General features: G+C 37.5%; 2 protein-coding genes across 5 annotated transcripts in view; one reads left to right on the top strand and one right to left on the bottom strand.

The window, feature by feature from the left end:
• The window catches only part of ift80 (intraflagellar transport 80 homolog (Chlamydomonas)), a 51,589-nt gene extending 40,998 nt beyond the window's left edge, over window positions 1–10,591 (top strand). For all 4 annotated transcript variants that reach the window (XM_042338991.1, XM_042338990.1, XM_007888527.2 and 1 more), the window contains 7 exons: window positions 1,332–1,467; window positions 1,763–1,910; window positions 2,303–2,474; window positions 7,657–7,746; window positions 8,093–8,265; window positions 9,586–9,709; window positions 10,071–10,591. In XM_042338991.1, coding sequence (XP_042194925.1) covers window positions 1,332–1,467; window positions 1,763–1,910; window positions 2,303–2,474; window positions 7,657–7,746; window positions 8,093–8,265; window positions 9,586–9,709; window positions 10,071–10,193 — 966 coding nt within the window. In that variant the 3' untranslated portion in view covers window positions 10,194–10,591. The remainder of the gene's footprint in view (window positions 1–1,331; window positions 1,468–1,762; window positions 1,911–2,302; window positions 2,475–7,656; window positions 7,747–8,092; window positions 8,266–9,585; window positions 9,710–10,070) is intronic.
• A 3,640-nt stretch (window positions 10,592–14,231) lies between these two features.
• On the bottom strand, window positions 14,232–14,894 carry LOC103176350 (uncharacterized membrane protein C3orf80). Its single transcript, XM_007889809.1, has one exon. It carries the CDS (start codon window positions 14,892–14,894, stop codon window positions 14,232–14,234), a length of 663 nt encoding a protein of 220 aa, XP_007888000.1.
• Window positions 14,895–17,426: the final 2,532 nt, after the last annotated feature.

Below are 17,426 nucleotides of genomic sequence, written 5' to 3'. Positions count from 1 at the left end.
GAGTTATCTCAAATAGTTCAAATTAATCCTTGAATTGATACTCTTGCAATCAACAGAGAGGAACGAAGGGGATTCATCCCATCAATCTGAACTGGATTCAAACGTAGTCCCATAGGTGAAACAATGATGTGCTAAATCACTATGCCCCTACTCAATATCCCACATTCATCATTATTATTTTAAACCTCTACACGGTTTGTGTACGCAGAACACACATGGGAACAATGAAACATCCATTTGAATCTCGGGAGGAGGTCCTTTGTAATGGGAACAAAGTTGGTATTCCACTGTATCATAATAATAATCCTTGTTTTTGATATAGCACTTTTCACGTATTCTAGACGTTTTCAAAGCGCTTCACAGAATATACTGTAAAGCGAATTGACTGCATTTTGTAGGCGAAACGTGGCAGCCAATTGCGCACAGCACCGTCCCACACACAGTCGCGGATTGAAGTGACCAATTTTATTCGCATTTTTTTTCTTGAGGGATTATTATCAGGGTGTGAAGCAAGGAAACTTGCCCAAGGTTTCGCCTTGCCAGAAAACGAACCCAGGTCTCTTGCTTGCGAGTCGAATGCATTTGATAGAGCGCTTTATCACGTCTTCAAGAATATAATCTAAAGTGAATTGACTGTATATTTTGTGAGTGAAATTTAATTCCAGGTTAAGCAGAAATGAATAAGACAACACCCAAGCCAGCTTTTGTTATTCTAGCAATTCCAGTTATTATCCTGGGATTGCACGCAATTTTGTAAATTAAAATAAAATGTTCATGGAAAATAATAATACACTGTTAGCTGATATGACATCCATAAACTGTATCACTCCCTCTGTGGGTTGAATGTCTGGTCCAGTTTCATAGAAAATATCCATGAGGAAAAAAGTTCAAACTTTGAATTTTCCCCAGCTAAATTGTTGGCACATGTTTCAACTGAATTTGTGCTGAAACAAAATCTTTTGTTTTACTTTTTCTTAATGATTTGTCTTCACAAAATGCTGATGCTCTTCTCTTGAAACACAACTTGAGATTTAATCACACAATTTTTGCTGTCAAAAAAGTACCTTTGTGTATCTTTATTTTTACTACTTTATTTCTATAAAGGTCTAAGGTCTTCATTCGGGTCTCCAAGTGTGGCCCCATTAGGGTCACCATCCTCCAATCTTTCTAATGGGGAATTTTATAATAATGATATTTCAGAAAAAAGATAACTATTGAATAGTTGGTGTATGACAGCACCTAGTGAGTGCTGACAGGTATTACAATGTACAGAATATTGGGTTATAATCATAATGTAACCGAGTATTTGGTTACCTCTTTGATTGTTACAGATCGAGGTGATGGAGATTGCACTGGATCAATTTGGTTCACCTAATGAAAGGAAAATTGCCATCATTGATAAAAATAGAGATCTTTACATTTCTTCTGTACGTAGATTTGGAAAGGAACAACGAATAATTAAAATGAGTAAGTTCTGAATTTAAGATTTCATAGCAATTGTTACAGACACATTTTCTCATTGGTTAATCTGAGCAATTCACAGATGTCACATTTACACTGCAAGCAAACAAAGAAATATAATTGCATCCTACATTGAGCCAACGCAGAGTAAAATGCAACGTGTGTGAACAGATCAGTTTGTCTAAAACTAAGATTTTTTTAACATTGTACGGTATTTCCTATAACACATTACAATGTAGGGGAGAATTAATTAATAAAGAAATTGAACTCTAACTGAAGGATTTTTTAAAAAAATAATCAGGTACTATGGTGCACTCAATGGCTTGGAATGATACAATCAATGTACTGTGTGGACTGCAGAACATGCATTTCGTAGTTTGGTACTATCCCAACACAGTCTATGTGGACAAGGAGCTTTTATCCAAAACAGTTTATGAAAAAGATGCAAGGTATAAAATTATCTTTTTATCTTTTTATAAAACATCCAGCCATAGCATATGTTTAATATAAACTGCAGGCATGTTTTTGTGTTTTGTCATTGTTTGCAAATATTGATAAAAATCTTAATCACCAGTTCACAGTGAAAATGTATATATTTACACACAGAAACTACACAATTATTTTTTATTAAATTATTTTGACAAAATTTTTTTGATTAAAGGCGATTGCTACAGTCTGATATCCTATGCTAGGTGTAAGTAATTATTCAACATTTTTTAATTACATTGCTTTTGTACAGGAAGTTTGCAAATGACGTGATAAAAAGTTGTTTCTTGATTGTGATAAATGTTTCTCCAACCTTTTGTGCAATTATACTGAGGCTCTGTTTAATTTTTTGCAGTGAATTTGGTAAAAGTCCACAGATTGTGAATTATGTGGGAAACCAGGTGACAATCAGAAGAGCTGATGGCTCACTGATATATACAAGTATATCACCCTACCCAGCCATCTTACATGAATATATCAGTGCCTCACAGTGGGATGATGCTGTTAGACTCTGTCGCTTCGTTAAGGTATTTACAAAGAGAAATCTATGTAAATTAAATTCAGATTTCGTCATTGAGAAGGTCCATTTCTATGGAATAGATAGCATATTTCAATTCATGTTGTAATCATGTTATAAGTTTAATCACAGAGCCACAAGCATTCATGAAAATTCACTAAGAGTTTCTGTTAACAATATAACTACTTTTGGCTGATTTATTTGATTTACTAAATCTGGTTGTATAGTTGTTATAATTTATGAAACTGAATCTGCAGTGTGTAACTAGAGAACCAATTTTCATCTGAAATGTCATTCCGATACAAGACTTCTTTCTTAATACAGATATATTAAAATATGCTTCTCCTTCTCAGGACAGAAAATAGAGCCTGGGGGGAAAGAAACACAAAAAAAACCTTGGCGCTTATTTTTTTGATAGAAACTGACTTTAATGGCCCTTAACTATAAATGCTGGTGGTGAGAATCAAGTCAGTCACTGTTTAAACATGAGGGACAAAAGCACTTAAACCTCTTGGACGCTCAATTGAGCACTACAAACTCCTAAATAATAAACCGCTAATACTGACTCGCCAAAATCTGTGCATTCATTGAATTGTTCATGTGTGATGTGTTGTTCATCCAAATATTGATCTTCATGTAACATTGTTTCTATATGATTTACTTCATTATATGCATCTACATTATAAAGGCAATTGCTCACAATTAAGTTTGCTTTCAAATTTACATTTTCACATACTTAAATTTTGTGTTACACAATCTTGGGTTCAAATGAGGTATAATCCACTCCACTATTCAAGCAATATTTTGCTTTTTTGTGTATTTTGCATCTTTTCTGCTGTTTTTGTTATAGTTTTCTGTCTGGTTGCAATCATTGTTGTTATAGCCTAAAATAGTCAATTCCTAATCCTGTGAGTTGATGTTTATAATACAAAGCCACTGTTGACATCCTGCGATGTTGTTACAACTGTGTTTGTCATGTTGAAACTTGTAGAAACTTTGTTTTCCATTTAAGTTGCAAGAAACGTATCCACATGTATTCCCCCTTAACACTACTACTGGAGAAACTCCAGCATACATCTAACTCTGGTGTAAATTTGCCAATGTAAGTATCCATGTGGGTGTCATACTGATAATGGAAATTCACCCTTCTTTAAGGGTCTCATTATAGTAGGATTCTGGTGTTTTAGTGCTTAGCTATAGGTTTGATCCAATGCTAGCAGAGGTTTTGATCTTTTTATGTGTTTCTAGACTCTAAAAGGACACCAGTATGGTAATAGAATCCTTAGCGTGATGGCACATCTGTCTCCTTGAGTCATGTAGGTCTAGGCATTGTCCACTGAGATAATATAACAGTAACACAATTACTGCAAACAACTGAGCTACATGTTAAAATTACATCTTTGCTTCTGAGTGTTAAGGCACTGCTAGGTCTTGATTTAAATACAAAATAGTGTCTGATTAATCGCGGCACATCTGTGATGTGACCGTACAAACTTTATCATTTAGCTTTTCATTGGCTGCATAATCAACTTGTAAAATACAGGGGTTTTTGATATTTAATAGATAATGCCAAACTGTAAGGACAATTTCCAGTCTTTTTTTTGTTTAAAACAAGATTCTCCCACCTCCTAAAAGTGCTGAAAGTTTCAAAAAGATAAGTGAAAGCTTTTAATATTAAAACACAGTACTAGTTTTTTTTCAGTATTCGCACATTAGCTGAAACTATGCAAATCTACTCAACCCACAGAGTAAGTGAGTTTTCATAGACCTGCCTACTGTTAGAGGATTACATTTAAGAGTTGTAAATCCTTTATTTGCTGCTTCTGTCAACCTTTTTCTCCTATTCTCTTTCCTATTCTCTGTGTATTCTGTTTCATTTCTGCAGGATTTGAAAAAGGAAGCTTTTTTTTAAAACAAAAGAACACTTTTTATTTGAAGGAAAACCAGTTGTGATCAAATTAATTCCCGATACATAAAAGCAGATCTAAAGATTTGATGGCAAACAGAGCATCCCCAGAAATGTGACAGTGTCCAAACAAGTAAATTCTTGCACATCATTAAAATGACCACATTGTTGTTGTGTCCTCATTCTGCATTTGCACAATTAGATTTGAAAGATCTGCAGTAGAAGAAACATTGCAGCTGTTGGATTTGTCATCTATACCTTTGTGATTGGTTCTGAAATAAAACATTGCATTAGAAAAGTTCTTTTTGATAAAGTTGTGTTAAAGTTGTGCTGGTGACACTGATAAGGGAGCTATATAGTAAATGCTTTTGAAATATCTTTTCAATAAAGTTGCAATGACACAGAATTACTGGGACAAAGAGTGCTGGGTGGGTCTATGCTGCGCTTCACCTACTTTATGCACTGCAAACGTTTCTGCAGAAAACTATGTAATTTGCTTCCTATATTTACAGTATTTAAAAAAAGGCTTCACATTGCAACTTGTACATCAAATCTACTTTTTTGGTTGCTGCATTGAACTGCTTTCAATTTTTTTTTGTCACCTAAGGCAACAACACCTGAATTGGTTAGTTTGCTGCTGTCTGAACGTAAGGTTTTCCTTATCTTGTTTCCTACTGTTTCATCACTCATAAATGGTTTATCCTTTCCTTTTCACTCTTGCCTACACATTGAGTCTCATTTCTTTGATTTCCACAGTTAATAGCATTTCAAAACATCAAACATTTCAACTAAAATTGTACAGTTGTTCTCTTCCCTGCTGTTAAGCTAAGCAAAGCAAATTAAGCTAAGCAAATTTAAATAGTTTACTTTCATGTATGAAAGGCCATGTAAGATTTATATCGGATACTGTACATTCAGTTATTTCTGACCTACTATTTTGCACACAACTGCTGATGTACGCTTTGTTTCAGCTCTATTCCCTAACAGACTACACCCAGATTCCCTTCCAGCCCATTACATTAAGTACGCACCTCATGTGCCTTTTGTAGATACTATTGCGCAGAAGAGGTGTTCCACCAAACGTTCCTTCTCTTCTGTGCAATTGGAGAAAACAGTGAGGAGAAACCAAATAGTTGTCTCTCTGGGAGGGAAAGATCAGTGATGGTGTTTATCCTCACTCTTCTGCACCTCTGTTCAGCACCATTCACAAACACCCAGTGGGTATTTTCTCTTGCACTCTAATTGTCTAATTGTCTAGGAAGATCAAAAGAATAACCGACAAAAGACAAAATAAGGCAAAAACGTAAATGGTGGCTTGAAATTGGTGCTGAAGCAACTTGAGCAAAATTAAACATCCATCAGGAAATGACTGATCAATTCAGCAATGCTAGTTTCAAACAACGATTTTTGATAGCTGTCAAATGTATTAATGCCTGCAGGACATGCTGAATTTAGAGTACTTAATTGATTTTAATTTAAGGCTTTGAACTACAAGCGTTTCTATCAATAAGAGACTTGTGTATTCTGCTTGCTGAATGTCTCTGTGTTTGAGCAATATATAGACAAAACAACATGAAATTATTTGTACTGCGTCATGTCAATAACATAGTTATTAAAGTCTCCTGTTGCTTCCCCAGCCCTAATGTTATATTTACGTTTGATATTGTGCCTTCCCCTTCTAAAACATCTCAACCACTTCACACAAATGAGTTACTTTGAAGTACAATTGCTATTGTTTGTAGACAGCCACAGCAACTAGACTGTAACAACAGTCACCCACAAACAGCAATGAGATGAATGACCAAATTGCTAAATTTGGTTAGGGAGAAATGTTAGCCAGGACTCCTGGAACCTACCCACTTTTCTTTGAAATAGTGCTTTCCTTAGATTTTTTTTTAATGTCCACCGAATTAGCAGAGCAGTCAGACAAGACGTCGGATTAATGTAACAACCAAACGAGCTCACCTCCAACAATGCAATGTTCCCTCATTGCTGCAGTGGAGTGTCAGGCGGAGGAGGATCATAAGATCTTTCATTGTTGTTTCACTGGTTAGACCAGCTGCACTCCATATTTAGAGTGGGACACTAATAATTTCAAACTGTAGGATGCAGACAGAATAATAGACCCCCATCTGACAGAGACGCCAGGGTAATGAGTTTTATATCCCTGTTAATTATGTTTTTTTGGTTTGTTTATTTGACCAGTATGTCAGTCTGAACTATATTTCTTGGAGCTAACTAATGAATCTGCAGGGTAACTAGATTTTTTTTATGATGATATGATCAGTGGTTACTGAGTAAATGAGGTGACTGACAGAATAACTCGTGTAATCATTACCCACTCCTTAACAGCTGTTGAAAGATTAATGTAGCTATTTTCTTAGAGTAGCTTTTGTGTATTCACCTTTTCACAGCATTGCTGCTGATGCTACTTAAGCAGATGATTCCTTTTTAAAAGGCAGTTTAGTGGAAAATATCACCACACGGCGATCCTACACTATTCATTGCTATTGAAACAATATCTCTGGCAGTTTTTAAAGCAACATCTGAGTCAAACTAAGGTGCTTATAATGACAATCAGATGATGCTTCTCTGGTTTGAGCTTTGCCAAACTATAACTTTTATTTCTGAATAGTTCAGGATTACATAATATTGATCTACTGAATTAACCCATAACTTCTGCCCACGTACTTACATCCACAATTTATGTATCACTGGTTCCCAGAGCTTCCATTTGACTTTATTGCCAATTGAATTTTATATGCCTGTACTAGATTGAACTTTCTGCTGAGCAGAAACTGAGTGTTCAGAAAGGGCTGAACACCACTTGAAAGGACAGAGACGTTACACAGAGTGAATTTCAAGACTGCCACATCTATCACATATCACATCATCAAGGCTGATGTTTTTGGAATGGATGTTTAGTAACTGTTTGTGTTACATGTATGTTTTGAATGAAATGAAACACAGAACTCACAGGATTTAATTATTTCAGATACACTTGTGTCAATAAATAAGATGCTGATTTTGGATGTTGTAATGTGAAGATGTACATTCATTGAATAACATGATCATGTTTCCGATTGGCTACTAGTGATGATTTTAATGGCATTACACATTAGCAGGCCCTTCAACAAACCATTTGGAACAAGTGCAGAGAACACAAACAGTATCAATGGGATGATACTAGAGCCTTGTGTATATTTGATTGTAATAAACCATCAACTAATGTCACTTAATATTGCAACAGTATGTGTGTTGAAAGTATTTGTTTTTCTACAAACAGGAACAAGCAATGTGGGCGTGCCTTGCTGCCATGGCAGTCGCAAACAAAGACTTAACAACAGCAGAAGTGGCCTATGCAGCGATTGGAGAGGTATGAGACCAGACTGTATTTGAGGAAATGGTAGATATGGCCTTATCCGTGATGGAGATCTTGTAGATGTCAAAGCCATGGGTAATGATCAGATCGAGTGGTTGGATAGAATTATGGTCAGGCATTTTATGTGGAGGGTAAGGTTAATTTAGTCAAATGCAGAAATACCTATTACTTTGCACTAATTTCATATCCTTGAAATGTACGTTGGCATAATTAAATGCTTATTATTAAATGAAGGTGTGAAACAATGAATATTTTAAGAAGCTGTGTGTATACGTTTTTCTATGTTGTGTTTGCATCATTTGTAGTTTTTCAGGAAAAATCTTTTTTTTTCATTTTCAAGATTGACAAAGTGCAATACATCAACTGTATCAAGGACCTGCCCTCAAAGGAGTCACGAATGGCACATCTGTTGCTATTTACTGGGAATGTACAAGATGCTGAAGGGATTCTAATCCAAGCAGGACTTACTTATCAGGCCATCCAAGTAAACATTGACCTGTACAACTGGGATAGGTGAGGAGACCTAACAGATCCCATGCTGGATTAAAATCAGTGCTAACTCTCATAGATCTACCTGTTTTCAGGTAGAAATTAATGATCCCACGACAGTATTTGAAAGGGGGGATGAGGTTCTCCTCGTGTCTCGGCACCACAGTCCTCCAGATTGATTGCTCAACCACCCTGCGGCTGTTTGTGGGATCATGCCGACACAAATGGCTGCCACATGTGCCAACACAGAGCCACTGCACTTGACGACAAAACAGTGAAGTGCTTTGAGACGCACGATGTGGAGGAGCTGCACAACGCGTGTTCTTTCCGTCTTTCCGCAGTGTCAAAAAATGGACACCAGGGGTCAGTGTTGCTAAATTATAGGAACTGCAATCACTCTCCAAAAGTAGATTTTTTTTAACAGATTTTCCAAAATTAGGTAAACTGACAACTTGCAGATCTATACCTGGTGACCTTCACGTGGGGTATTGTCTCAGAGCACTTCGTTAAGGAATGAAAAGAATGTTTGCCACTTTTTTTTAAAAAAAATTAGAGCCGTCTCGATGTAAATCAACTTTCTCACCCAACGCCCTAAAAATCTTCCACGACAGATCAGCTATTTTTAACAACATTTTTCAAGTTTCTTACAGTGAATGCATCACTCGTGCATTCGTTGTTTTTGTATCGTTGACTGCCTTCCGCTCAAAGAAAGCCCATTTTGGTAGTTAGTGAGAACATATTGTAGAAAATATGTCATTAGTCGATTAGCAACTTACTTGTGATGGAAATGGGTTTGTCCGCATTCAGAGTGTTTGGAGCAGAAATGTCCTGCTTCTTCACAGTTTTTCAAAAATTGCTGGTGGCCCCATGGTGACCTCTTGGTAAGCCATGTGCAGATTGGGCATTCACTTATACAGCTCAGTAAGAGCAAAATAAGTGATTTTATTGACCGAGCACTTGTTTTTTCACAGTTTATTAGCCTTAAATTAAGGGATTCACACAATAGGAATACTTGTGATTTGGGTGTTTGAGAGTCTGAAACATTGTTTGAAGCAGCAGTTGTCAAAGACAGGAGTGGAGATATTTGAAAATTCTAATATGATTCTTATAATCATTAAAAATATTTGTATGATGGGACTTTTTATTAAAAAAATCTATATTCAGTTTTGAGCCCTCTATCTTTAACTGGAAAAAAATATTTTATATTTTATATTTTATATTTTAAAGAATGGGGCTTTCATTCATTTTTACCAAATTCTGTTTCTGCAGTTAGATAAAATGGTTTTGCCAAATGCCTGTTTTAGGACATCTGTATTTATGATCTTATTGATTTTTCAAATTCAGAGCACTGGAGTTGGCTGTAAAACACAAGACACATGTGGACACTGTACTGGCTTACAGGCAGAAAGTTTTGGACGTTTTCAGCAAAAAAGAAACCAATAAGAGGTTTTTGCAGTATGCAGAAGGAGTAAGTAACTATAAGAACAGATTGTCATTAAGTCTGTCTACCCTAAAGTGGGAACTAATCATTTTAAACTACGTCGTGCAGACAGATTAATGAGTCCCATCTGATAGGACGCCAGGGTCTCCAGCTGTCATGGGCTATTCTCAGTTGGTTGTGCAGAAAGATTTGATATTCCTACTTTATTCATATTATAAAATAAAAATATTTTTTAAATATTGCTGGAATTGTCATCTACACCTTAATGTACTTAATATACATAGTATAGAACAGATATGCCTTCAAATTTCAATATTACCATTGAATTCACATTAAAATAGGATTTGGGGTCCTTATTCCTACTGATTTCATGTGATACCTTTTGCAGGTAGAAGTTAACTGGGAGAAAATTCAAGCCAAAATCGAGGTGGAGATTGCAAAAGAGCGAGAGCGGTCAGGCAATACTTCCAGTGTATCAGCATCCCGGAGCATTGTGTCCTTACACCGATAGTGCTAATCTGGACAATGGTTGTATTAGAAGAACATTTAAGCTCTTCAAAGTACCATCGTTGTTTTTGTTTGAAATAAGAAAGAAGTGCATCTCAAATAAATGACTACTTTCTAAAACAACACTATTTTATCTTTTTCAATATATTTTGATTGTAATTGTGAATCATTCCGAGAGAGCATTTTTGCAGCAAATATTTATCTTTTGTGTAATGTTCCAGATGTGTGCTTTTTATTCTCTATTAGGTTTACAGTAAAATGATAAATGTAATTTACTTCTAAGGTCTGCTTTGGACAACAAGCTCAAGATTACAAAATATTACACTTCTTTTGCAACAAACTATTCCTAGTAATACGTCTCATCATAAGCTATTAATAATAAATTAAGTTTGTAAAACGTCACCTGGATATATGTTTAATTTTTTCATCTTTCATATACGAAACATCTTTTTAAATTTGAACTGCATTATATCGTCAACATGACAGTGCATATACTGCATGATTGTTTTGACAGACAAGTTAGTACAATTCCAGATGGGAACCGTCCTACAGAAGTTTTGGCAAACATTGGGTCAAAAGAAATTGTGGTATTAATAGACTTATTTATTGAATGTATTTTATGAATTATTAACACCCAAGTTATTTTATGCTTTAATCTGCAATATAAAAAGCCTATGTTTTTATTACTGTTAGATGTGTACCATCTGCACTTTGAAATGTTATACCCCCTCTGGAAATTTCCTTTTAACCCTGTAAGGGCTACTTTTATGTATACCCTTTAAAATATATCTTGTACATAAAATACCTGAAAGCTACTTTTCCTTTTTAAAAGAATCAACAATGTTGCTGGTTGTAGATTAGTAAATAAGAAGCAAGACTATAACCATTAAACAATATACAAATGTACCTATGTAACGGTTTGCTCTGCATCTGGGTATGTTTAACACACTTTAAGCTAATAATATTTTTATTATAATACTGAAATCACCTTGAGTTGGTCAAACTACTCAGATATTATCCTGTACTTTTGGTCTCTACTTTCTATGGCCCTACAAAATATGCAGCACATAGGGATGTTTATTTTGACCAAATAAAAATTAGATTATGCATAATAATAGGACATCTTCAAACATAATATGTGATTATCTTGGTGAAAGCAGAAAATTGGTAATGAACAGCTCAATAAGAGGATAAATCACCAGTAACAATCTATTGAATCAGATATCAGTTTCATGAGAGGAGAGATTTACATAATTGACCAAAACAATTTTTTGTGCCACATTTTCATTTTATTCATTTTATTGTGGAGTCCTGTAGCTGAGTGCTTAGAGCACTTGCTTTGCAAGCGAGAGACCTGGATTCGATTCCCGGCCGGGTGAAACCTTGGGCAAGTTTCCTTACTCCATATGCCTGATAATAATCCATCAAGAAAAAAACAATAATAATTGGTCACTTCAATCCACAACTGTGGGACGTTGCTGTGCACGATTGGCTGTTGCATTGCGCCCAAAAATATACAGTCAATTCACTTGACAGCATATTCTGTGAAGCGCTTTGAGACGTCTAGAAAATGTGAAAAGCGCTATATCAAATGCAAGGATTATTATTATTATTTATTGATTCATTTTAATGGGTACTGTTAAAAGGGAAGGTGTTTTTATACTACTCAATGGAAGATGGAAACAATTTCTCATGTTTGTCCCACCAGAAAAAACACGAATTTGAAGTTTACCTCTTGTAAATGTATTGAATTTTTTTACACAGCTGAATAAAAGTCTAGCTTCATAATGCACTCTGTCAAACCCTTTATTTAAAAAGAAAAGTTAAATAATGCGGATTTGAAATTGGGTGTATGTTGTCCTTTCACCATTAAGATAGAGTTTTAATGCAGCCACGACCACAGTAATGAAAGTATCTTCTTTCCGCTGGCTGTAAGAATCTTATCTGAAATCGGTGTGGGCAGTCTCAATACAGTTACAGGTCGGTTAATAATAATAATAATAATCCTTGCATTTGATATAGCGCTTTTCACGTCGGGAGGACGTCCCAAAGCGCTTCACAGAATATACTGTAAAGTGAATTGACTGTATATGTGTGGGCGAACGCGGCAGCCAATTGCGCACAGCAATGTCCCACAAACAGTCGTGGATTGAAAATGACCAATTTATTATCGTTTTGGGTTTCGGAGGGATTATTATTAGGCTCTGTGTGGAGTAAGGAAACTTGCCCAAGGTTTCGCCCTCTGCCTGGAATTGAACTCGGGTCTCTCGCTTGCAAAGCGAGTGCTCTAAGCATTGAGCTACAGGACTCCACGGTTATAAGCGAACAGCCGAAAACTGCTGGAGATGCTACACAATTATCATTCAGAGTAACCAACTCCACCATAAACAGAAGTTCATACCATCCGACATCAAACTAGATTTTCTACGCCATTTCTACATAAAAAAAATTTCCTTTCGCATTAGTTGTAAAAAGCAGGTTAGTGAAACTCAATTATTGTCCTTTTTTCCATAATCGAAAAATCAGTGAGTGTTAATGGGTACACATTCATATTTCGTGCCGTTTGACAATTATATTAGTGTAATTTCAGCTGAAAGCAACAGTAGTTTAAAAATGATTGGATGAACTGGCGAATTATTGCAAGTGTAAAATCACGTGTGCGAGGGGGTGGCACCACCTATGGCTCAAGGAAGTAAACGTTTTTGAAATGTGTGAATAAAGCCCTACAGTCAAGATGTGCGGTTTACAAGTCGAGAGAGAACGACAAAAAGCCCGGTTGTGGATTTAAACAGCGGCTCCTCCGCGATTGAGCAAGAGAGAAAGATATCTCAGGGTCAGACGGGTTTCCGAGTCCACTGCACCAGATACAGAACATACTCTGGAACTCTGCAGCATTAGAGTAAACGCTGAGATTACACCACGTGGAATGTACAGCACTCTACATCTTAAATTATTAGCGCTTACAAACTGCCCAACACTAGGCTTTGATCTGTCCCTTAAATCCCAAATCTTGCCTGACTGCAACAGATGGGTTAGGCGTACTTTCCCTTTAGATTTTAAGACTCAGTTAATCATTGCTTTCACAGTTGACCATTTTTCCATTGCGTTTATGGTAATTCATCATTTTATGCCCCAGGGATACCAACTAAAACCTTATGCGGAAAATGTTAGTACTGTATATTAGTTGATGGTTCCTCTGCATGCTGGCAATTCAACCATTAGCGACCAAAAAGCTATGCACTTTCGTTGCTGTTTCACAGCAATTCATGTTTGATACATTTGCCTGGCTTTTTAAAGAAAAATGATGGAAAGGATGTTGAAAGGACTTAATGGACGTAATGATTTAAAAATATAATCTGTCAAAATAATAGCTTTCTGTCACTAAAACTCCATAGGCTTGATTGAGCGCTCCCTCCACTCCATTTTCCACCTATTGCTGTACTTGCTCTTTGCTAGCCCCATGAAGCACAATAATGATAAATAATAATCCTTGCATTTGATGTAGCGCCTTATCACCTCATTGAGACAATAACAACATCAAGAAATTACATTTGTATAGCGCCTATCACAGCGGGAGGGCGTCCCAAGGCACTGGGCAATCAGGGTTTTGGATCCGAGCTGGGGTTTGGGATTCGGGGGCGCGGGGTGGAGGGCAGGGAGAGTAGGGGCAGGGGGGTGACTGAAGGTACGGTCGAAGAGGAAGGTCTTGAGACGGCCTTGAAGGAAGCACAGGAGGGACTGAGGCGAAGGGATTGTGGGGTGGAATTCCAAAGAGACGTCTCAAAGCGCTTCAAGGGATTTGCTGTAAAGTGAATTGACTGTTGTTTGCGAAAAATGCAGCAGCCGTTTTTCTACACAGCAATGTCCCACGAGCCATAGAGTGAGCGACACGAGGAGAGAGAAACTCCCTTGTCTAACACCAGCGATACTTTGGCCAAACATGCGGTATGGGGGGGAGGGGGGAATCGCGTTGAAATATTGATAAGTCCCCATGAAACAATCAGGAACAATATCCTGTAGAACCGCAGATTTTAATAGATTCCTAAGTGACATTTTTTGATACACAAGCTTCCCCTTGTGGGATAGTCAAGGTTGAGGATGAGGTGGCAAGTTGGCTTTCAGGCGCCGGTCTCTCTACGCTCTCTGATCGTTGCTGCCTGGGGGAGTCTGTTGAAATGGACGGACCCTCTGTTGTGGTTGTTGCTGCTGCTGTTGTGTTGCCTTCTACATTGTCTCTGCTGTGCATGAACTCCTCGTAGCTTGGCAAGTCTTTGACTTCCTCGTACGAGGGCGGCCGAGTGATGGCGGCGGCATGAGGAGAGATCACCCGCATCTCCTGCTCGGTGAAGGGGTCGAGAAGACAGTTGTCTGAAGCGGTCATGTTGTCGCTCAGTAAAGAGGAAGAGGTGTCTGTCCTGTAGCGTCTGGGTTGTGGGCAGATCATGCGTTGTAGGAAGTAGCCAATGACAAAGAGCACACATAGTATCAACACTCCCGAGAGTTTTCTCAGGACCCAACTGATGTTGTCCAGAAAGTTGTGTATTGGCAGCTTACAGCACCGAATATATTGGTTGGTGCCATTGCCGTAGAAACAACAGCCCTCATGTAATCCACACAGCAGGTTGCCACACTTTCCACTCACTTGCCCGAAACTCAAAACGATTAATAGTAACGCCAGATTAGACACGTGTAACCGAAGAAACATCCTAAGCACTTCTCTCTCTTTTTACAAAAGATGGAGGGGGAAAAAAATATGTCCCAAACCAACCAATTTCCAATTAGTCAAGGCGATTGATGAGCACAGAATACACAGAGAGAGAGAGAGAGAGAGAGAGAAAGAGAGAGAAATACCCTTCTTAACACCAGGATTGGGGTCAACTGTGCTGACAGAAACGGGACAGAGAAAGGCAAGGAAGTGTCACCCCCGAACAGCGGCTGTTAAGATAAAGATACACAACAAGACTTAATAATAATAATGATAAAAAAGGAACTCATTTATGGCACAAGATTTTCCTGAAAATAGGAAAGGAAGCAAAAAAATACAAGTCAATACTGCATCGCCCAATTTATCAAACCAAACCCTTGTGAGCAGCCGAATCGAATCAAGTTGTGCGACATTAGTATACATACCTTCCCTTCTGCCACTTATCCATCATTCATCTTGCTCTCTTCCTCCTTCCAGTCTCCCTTTCTCTCTCTCTCTCTCTCTCTCTCTCTATCCCTCTCTCTCTATCTCTCTCTCTCTGGTAGTGTGGATTAGCTGCATGTAGCTGAGAGCTCCATCGCATCCTACAGCAGCATTAGCGACAGCAGACAGACCAGAATCTCAGCAGATAGTTACACAAATTCAACGCAAACCCTCAGTCACCTTGTCCTGCCCTTTCCATTTCAGTTTACTAAGAAATCTGCAGTACCTCACATTTCTCATTAAAATTTCATGGGGCTACTTAAACTCTGTTTAATGGCAGCCTCGATGCAACTCATCTTGCACTCAAACCTTGGACCAGTATTATGTTGTGACATAGCTTTTCCAACCACAGATCTGGCTGAATTCCATCTCAAATACAAGACAGGTAGTTTAGTCACATTCTCCAACCTTTTCGTTGCATTGAATCCGATATTTGCTGAAAACAACGCTAATTTTCAATGGAAAAGCTCATGTTTAAGGTTGCCTAACGTAACAGTGGAATCTAACATTGTGATGTTCAAAATCAAACTCAGCAGAAACCTGATAACACTGTTTGAAACCAGATCAAGCACTCAGATCACTGCAAACGCTATTAGATATAATTTGTTGCTGAATGTATGACTGAGCATATCATCCATTAAAGGCAAAATTGATCTCCAACTGAATATATAATACCTTACTATGAAAGGAAAACATATTTCCGCAAAAGCCTACAACGTGATGGTTTAATTCATTATCATCAGGGTTTTAATCATTTCTGAATACACAGAGGTAGATCAGAATGTCTGGTACAAAATGTTTTTATGTGTGCAAAAGACACAGAATTACAGTCACTCTATTAATTTTTATAGTAAATCTTGTGAGGTGCTTTGGGATGTCCTCCGAGCGTGAAATGCGCAATTCCATTATGCAAAGAGCCGTTATTACAAATATATGTTTTCCAGACGCTGCCCGCATGAAAGGCACTATATAAACACAAGTTGTTGTTGCTGGTGTCTAAATTCTACTAATATCCAACTAGTATTTTTTGTTTTAATTGCATGGTCAGTTTCCTGATAACACTTTTTAAAACAACTTTGATTGGTACTTCCCTGGTTTATTGAACATCAGAACCAGTAGGTTGGAGTTGGTGACTGCACCTGACATCACACCGTGGTACAAATTGCAAATTATATAACGTAGCATATTTGGGAAGAATATTCTCCCGTTCACATCATAGCAAATACTGCACACTCGTCCAGGTTAATATATTTGTGCCACATGTAGAATGGGAATAACCATTGACATTTATATACTTATGAAAAAAAATAACATTTTGTTGAAATATAAGCTTTTAATTTTAGGTATAAATAACATGCGTCACATATGAAATGATACACGGCGATCTGTCGAGGGACCCCATGGGTTTTGAAATGAAACAGAGTGCATCAGACACAGGGTTCACGTTACAAGTCATTTATTTTCCATAAACCTGTTTGCTGGTTGCAGAACGGCTAAACCTGGAGTGTTTATTTGAGATTAATTTTGTTTGCCTAGTTCACCTTTTCTCTCCCCAGCATTCGGATGTGGAAGGATTTGGTAAAATCACGCGCTGCAGCCCTGCGCCATTTAGAGTTTGGATCTTTGTTGTGATTGATATATGGAGATGAAGGGATGAGGACACAGAGGAGGTACAAGGGAAACAGCGGGAGGGTTGTTGGCTGTTTCTTTAGGGGTTTCTCTATTTTAGTTTCCCACTGCTGATTTTTGCTACCACACCTCTTCCTTTCATTTCCTCCACTGTCACGTCCATCCCCACTCTCACAAGATTGATTCGGATGAAGAAGGCCCTTTGGGCAAAGAACTGCGAAAAATAAATTAAAGCACAGCCATGGTACAGATGCCAGTGAAGCAGAGCATTCGAATACTGCTGACTTCACCGCAATAGCCTCAGCCCAGTGTTTCTCACGTTGAAACTAAATTGCAGAATCCAAGTTTATGTTATTTTAATGAGGATTGTTATAAACACAAACAATGTCTTAGTCTCCATTGTACAAGACACGATGAGTC

Source organism: Callorhinchus milii, unplaced genomic scaffold (assembly GCF_018977255.1).
Source record: "Callorhinchus milii isolate IMCB2004 unplaced genomic scaffold, IMCB_Cmil_1.0 Scaffold11, whole genome shotgun sequence".
NCBI classification, from domain to species: Eukaryota; Metazoa; Chordata; class Chondrichthyes; order Chimaeriformes; family Callorhinchidae; genus Callorhinchus; species Callorhinchus milii.
Note: the sequence above shows the minus strand (reverse complement) of the source record. Positions and strands in the feature narration are given on the sequence as shown.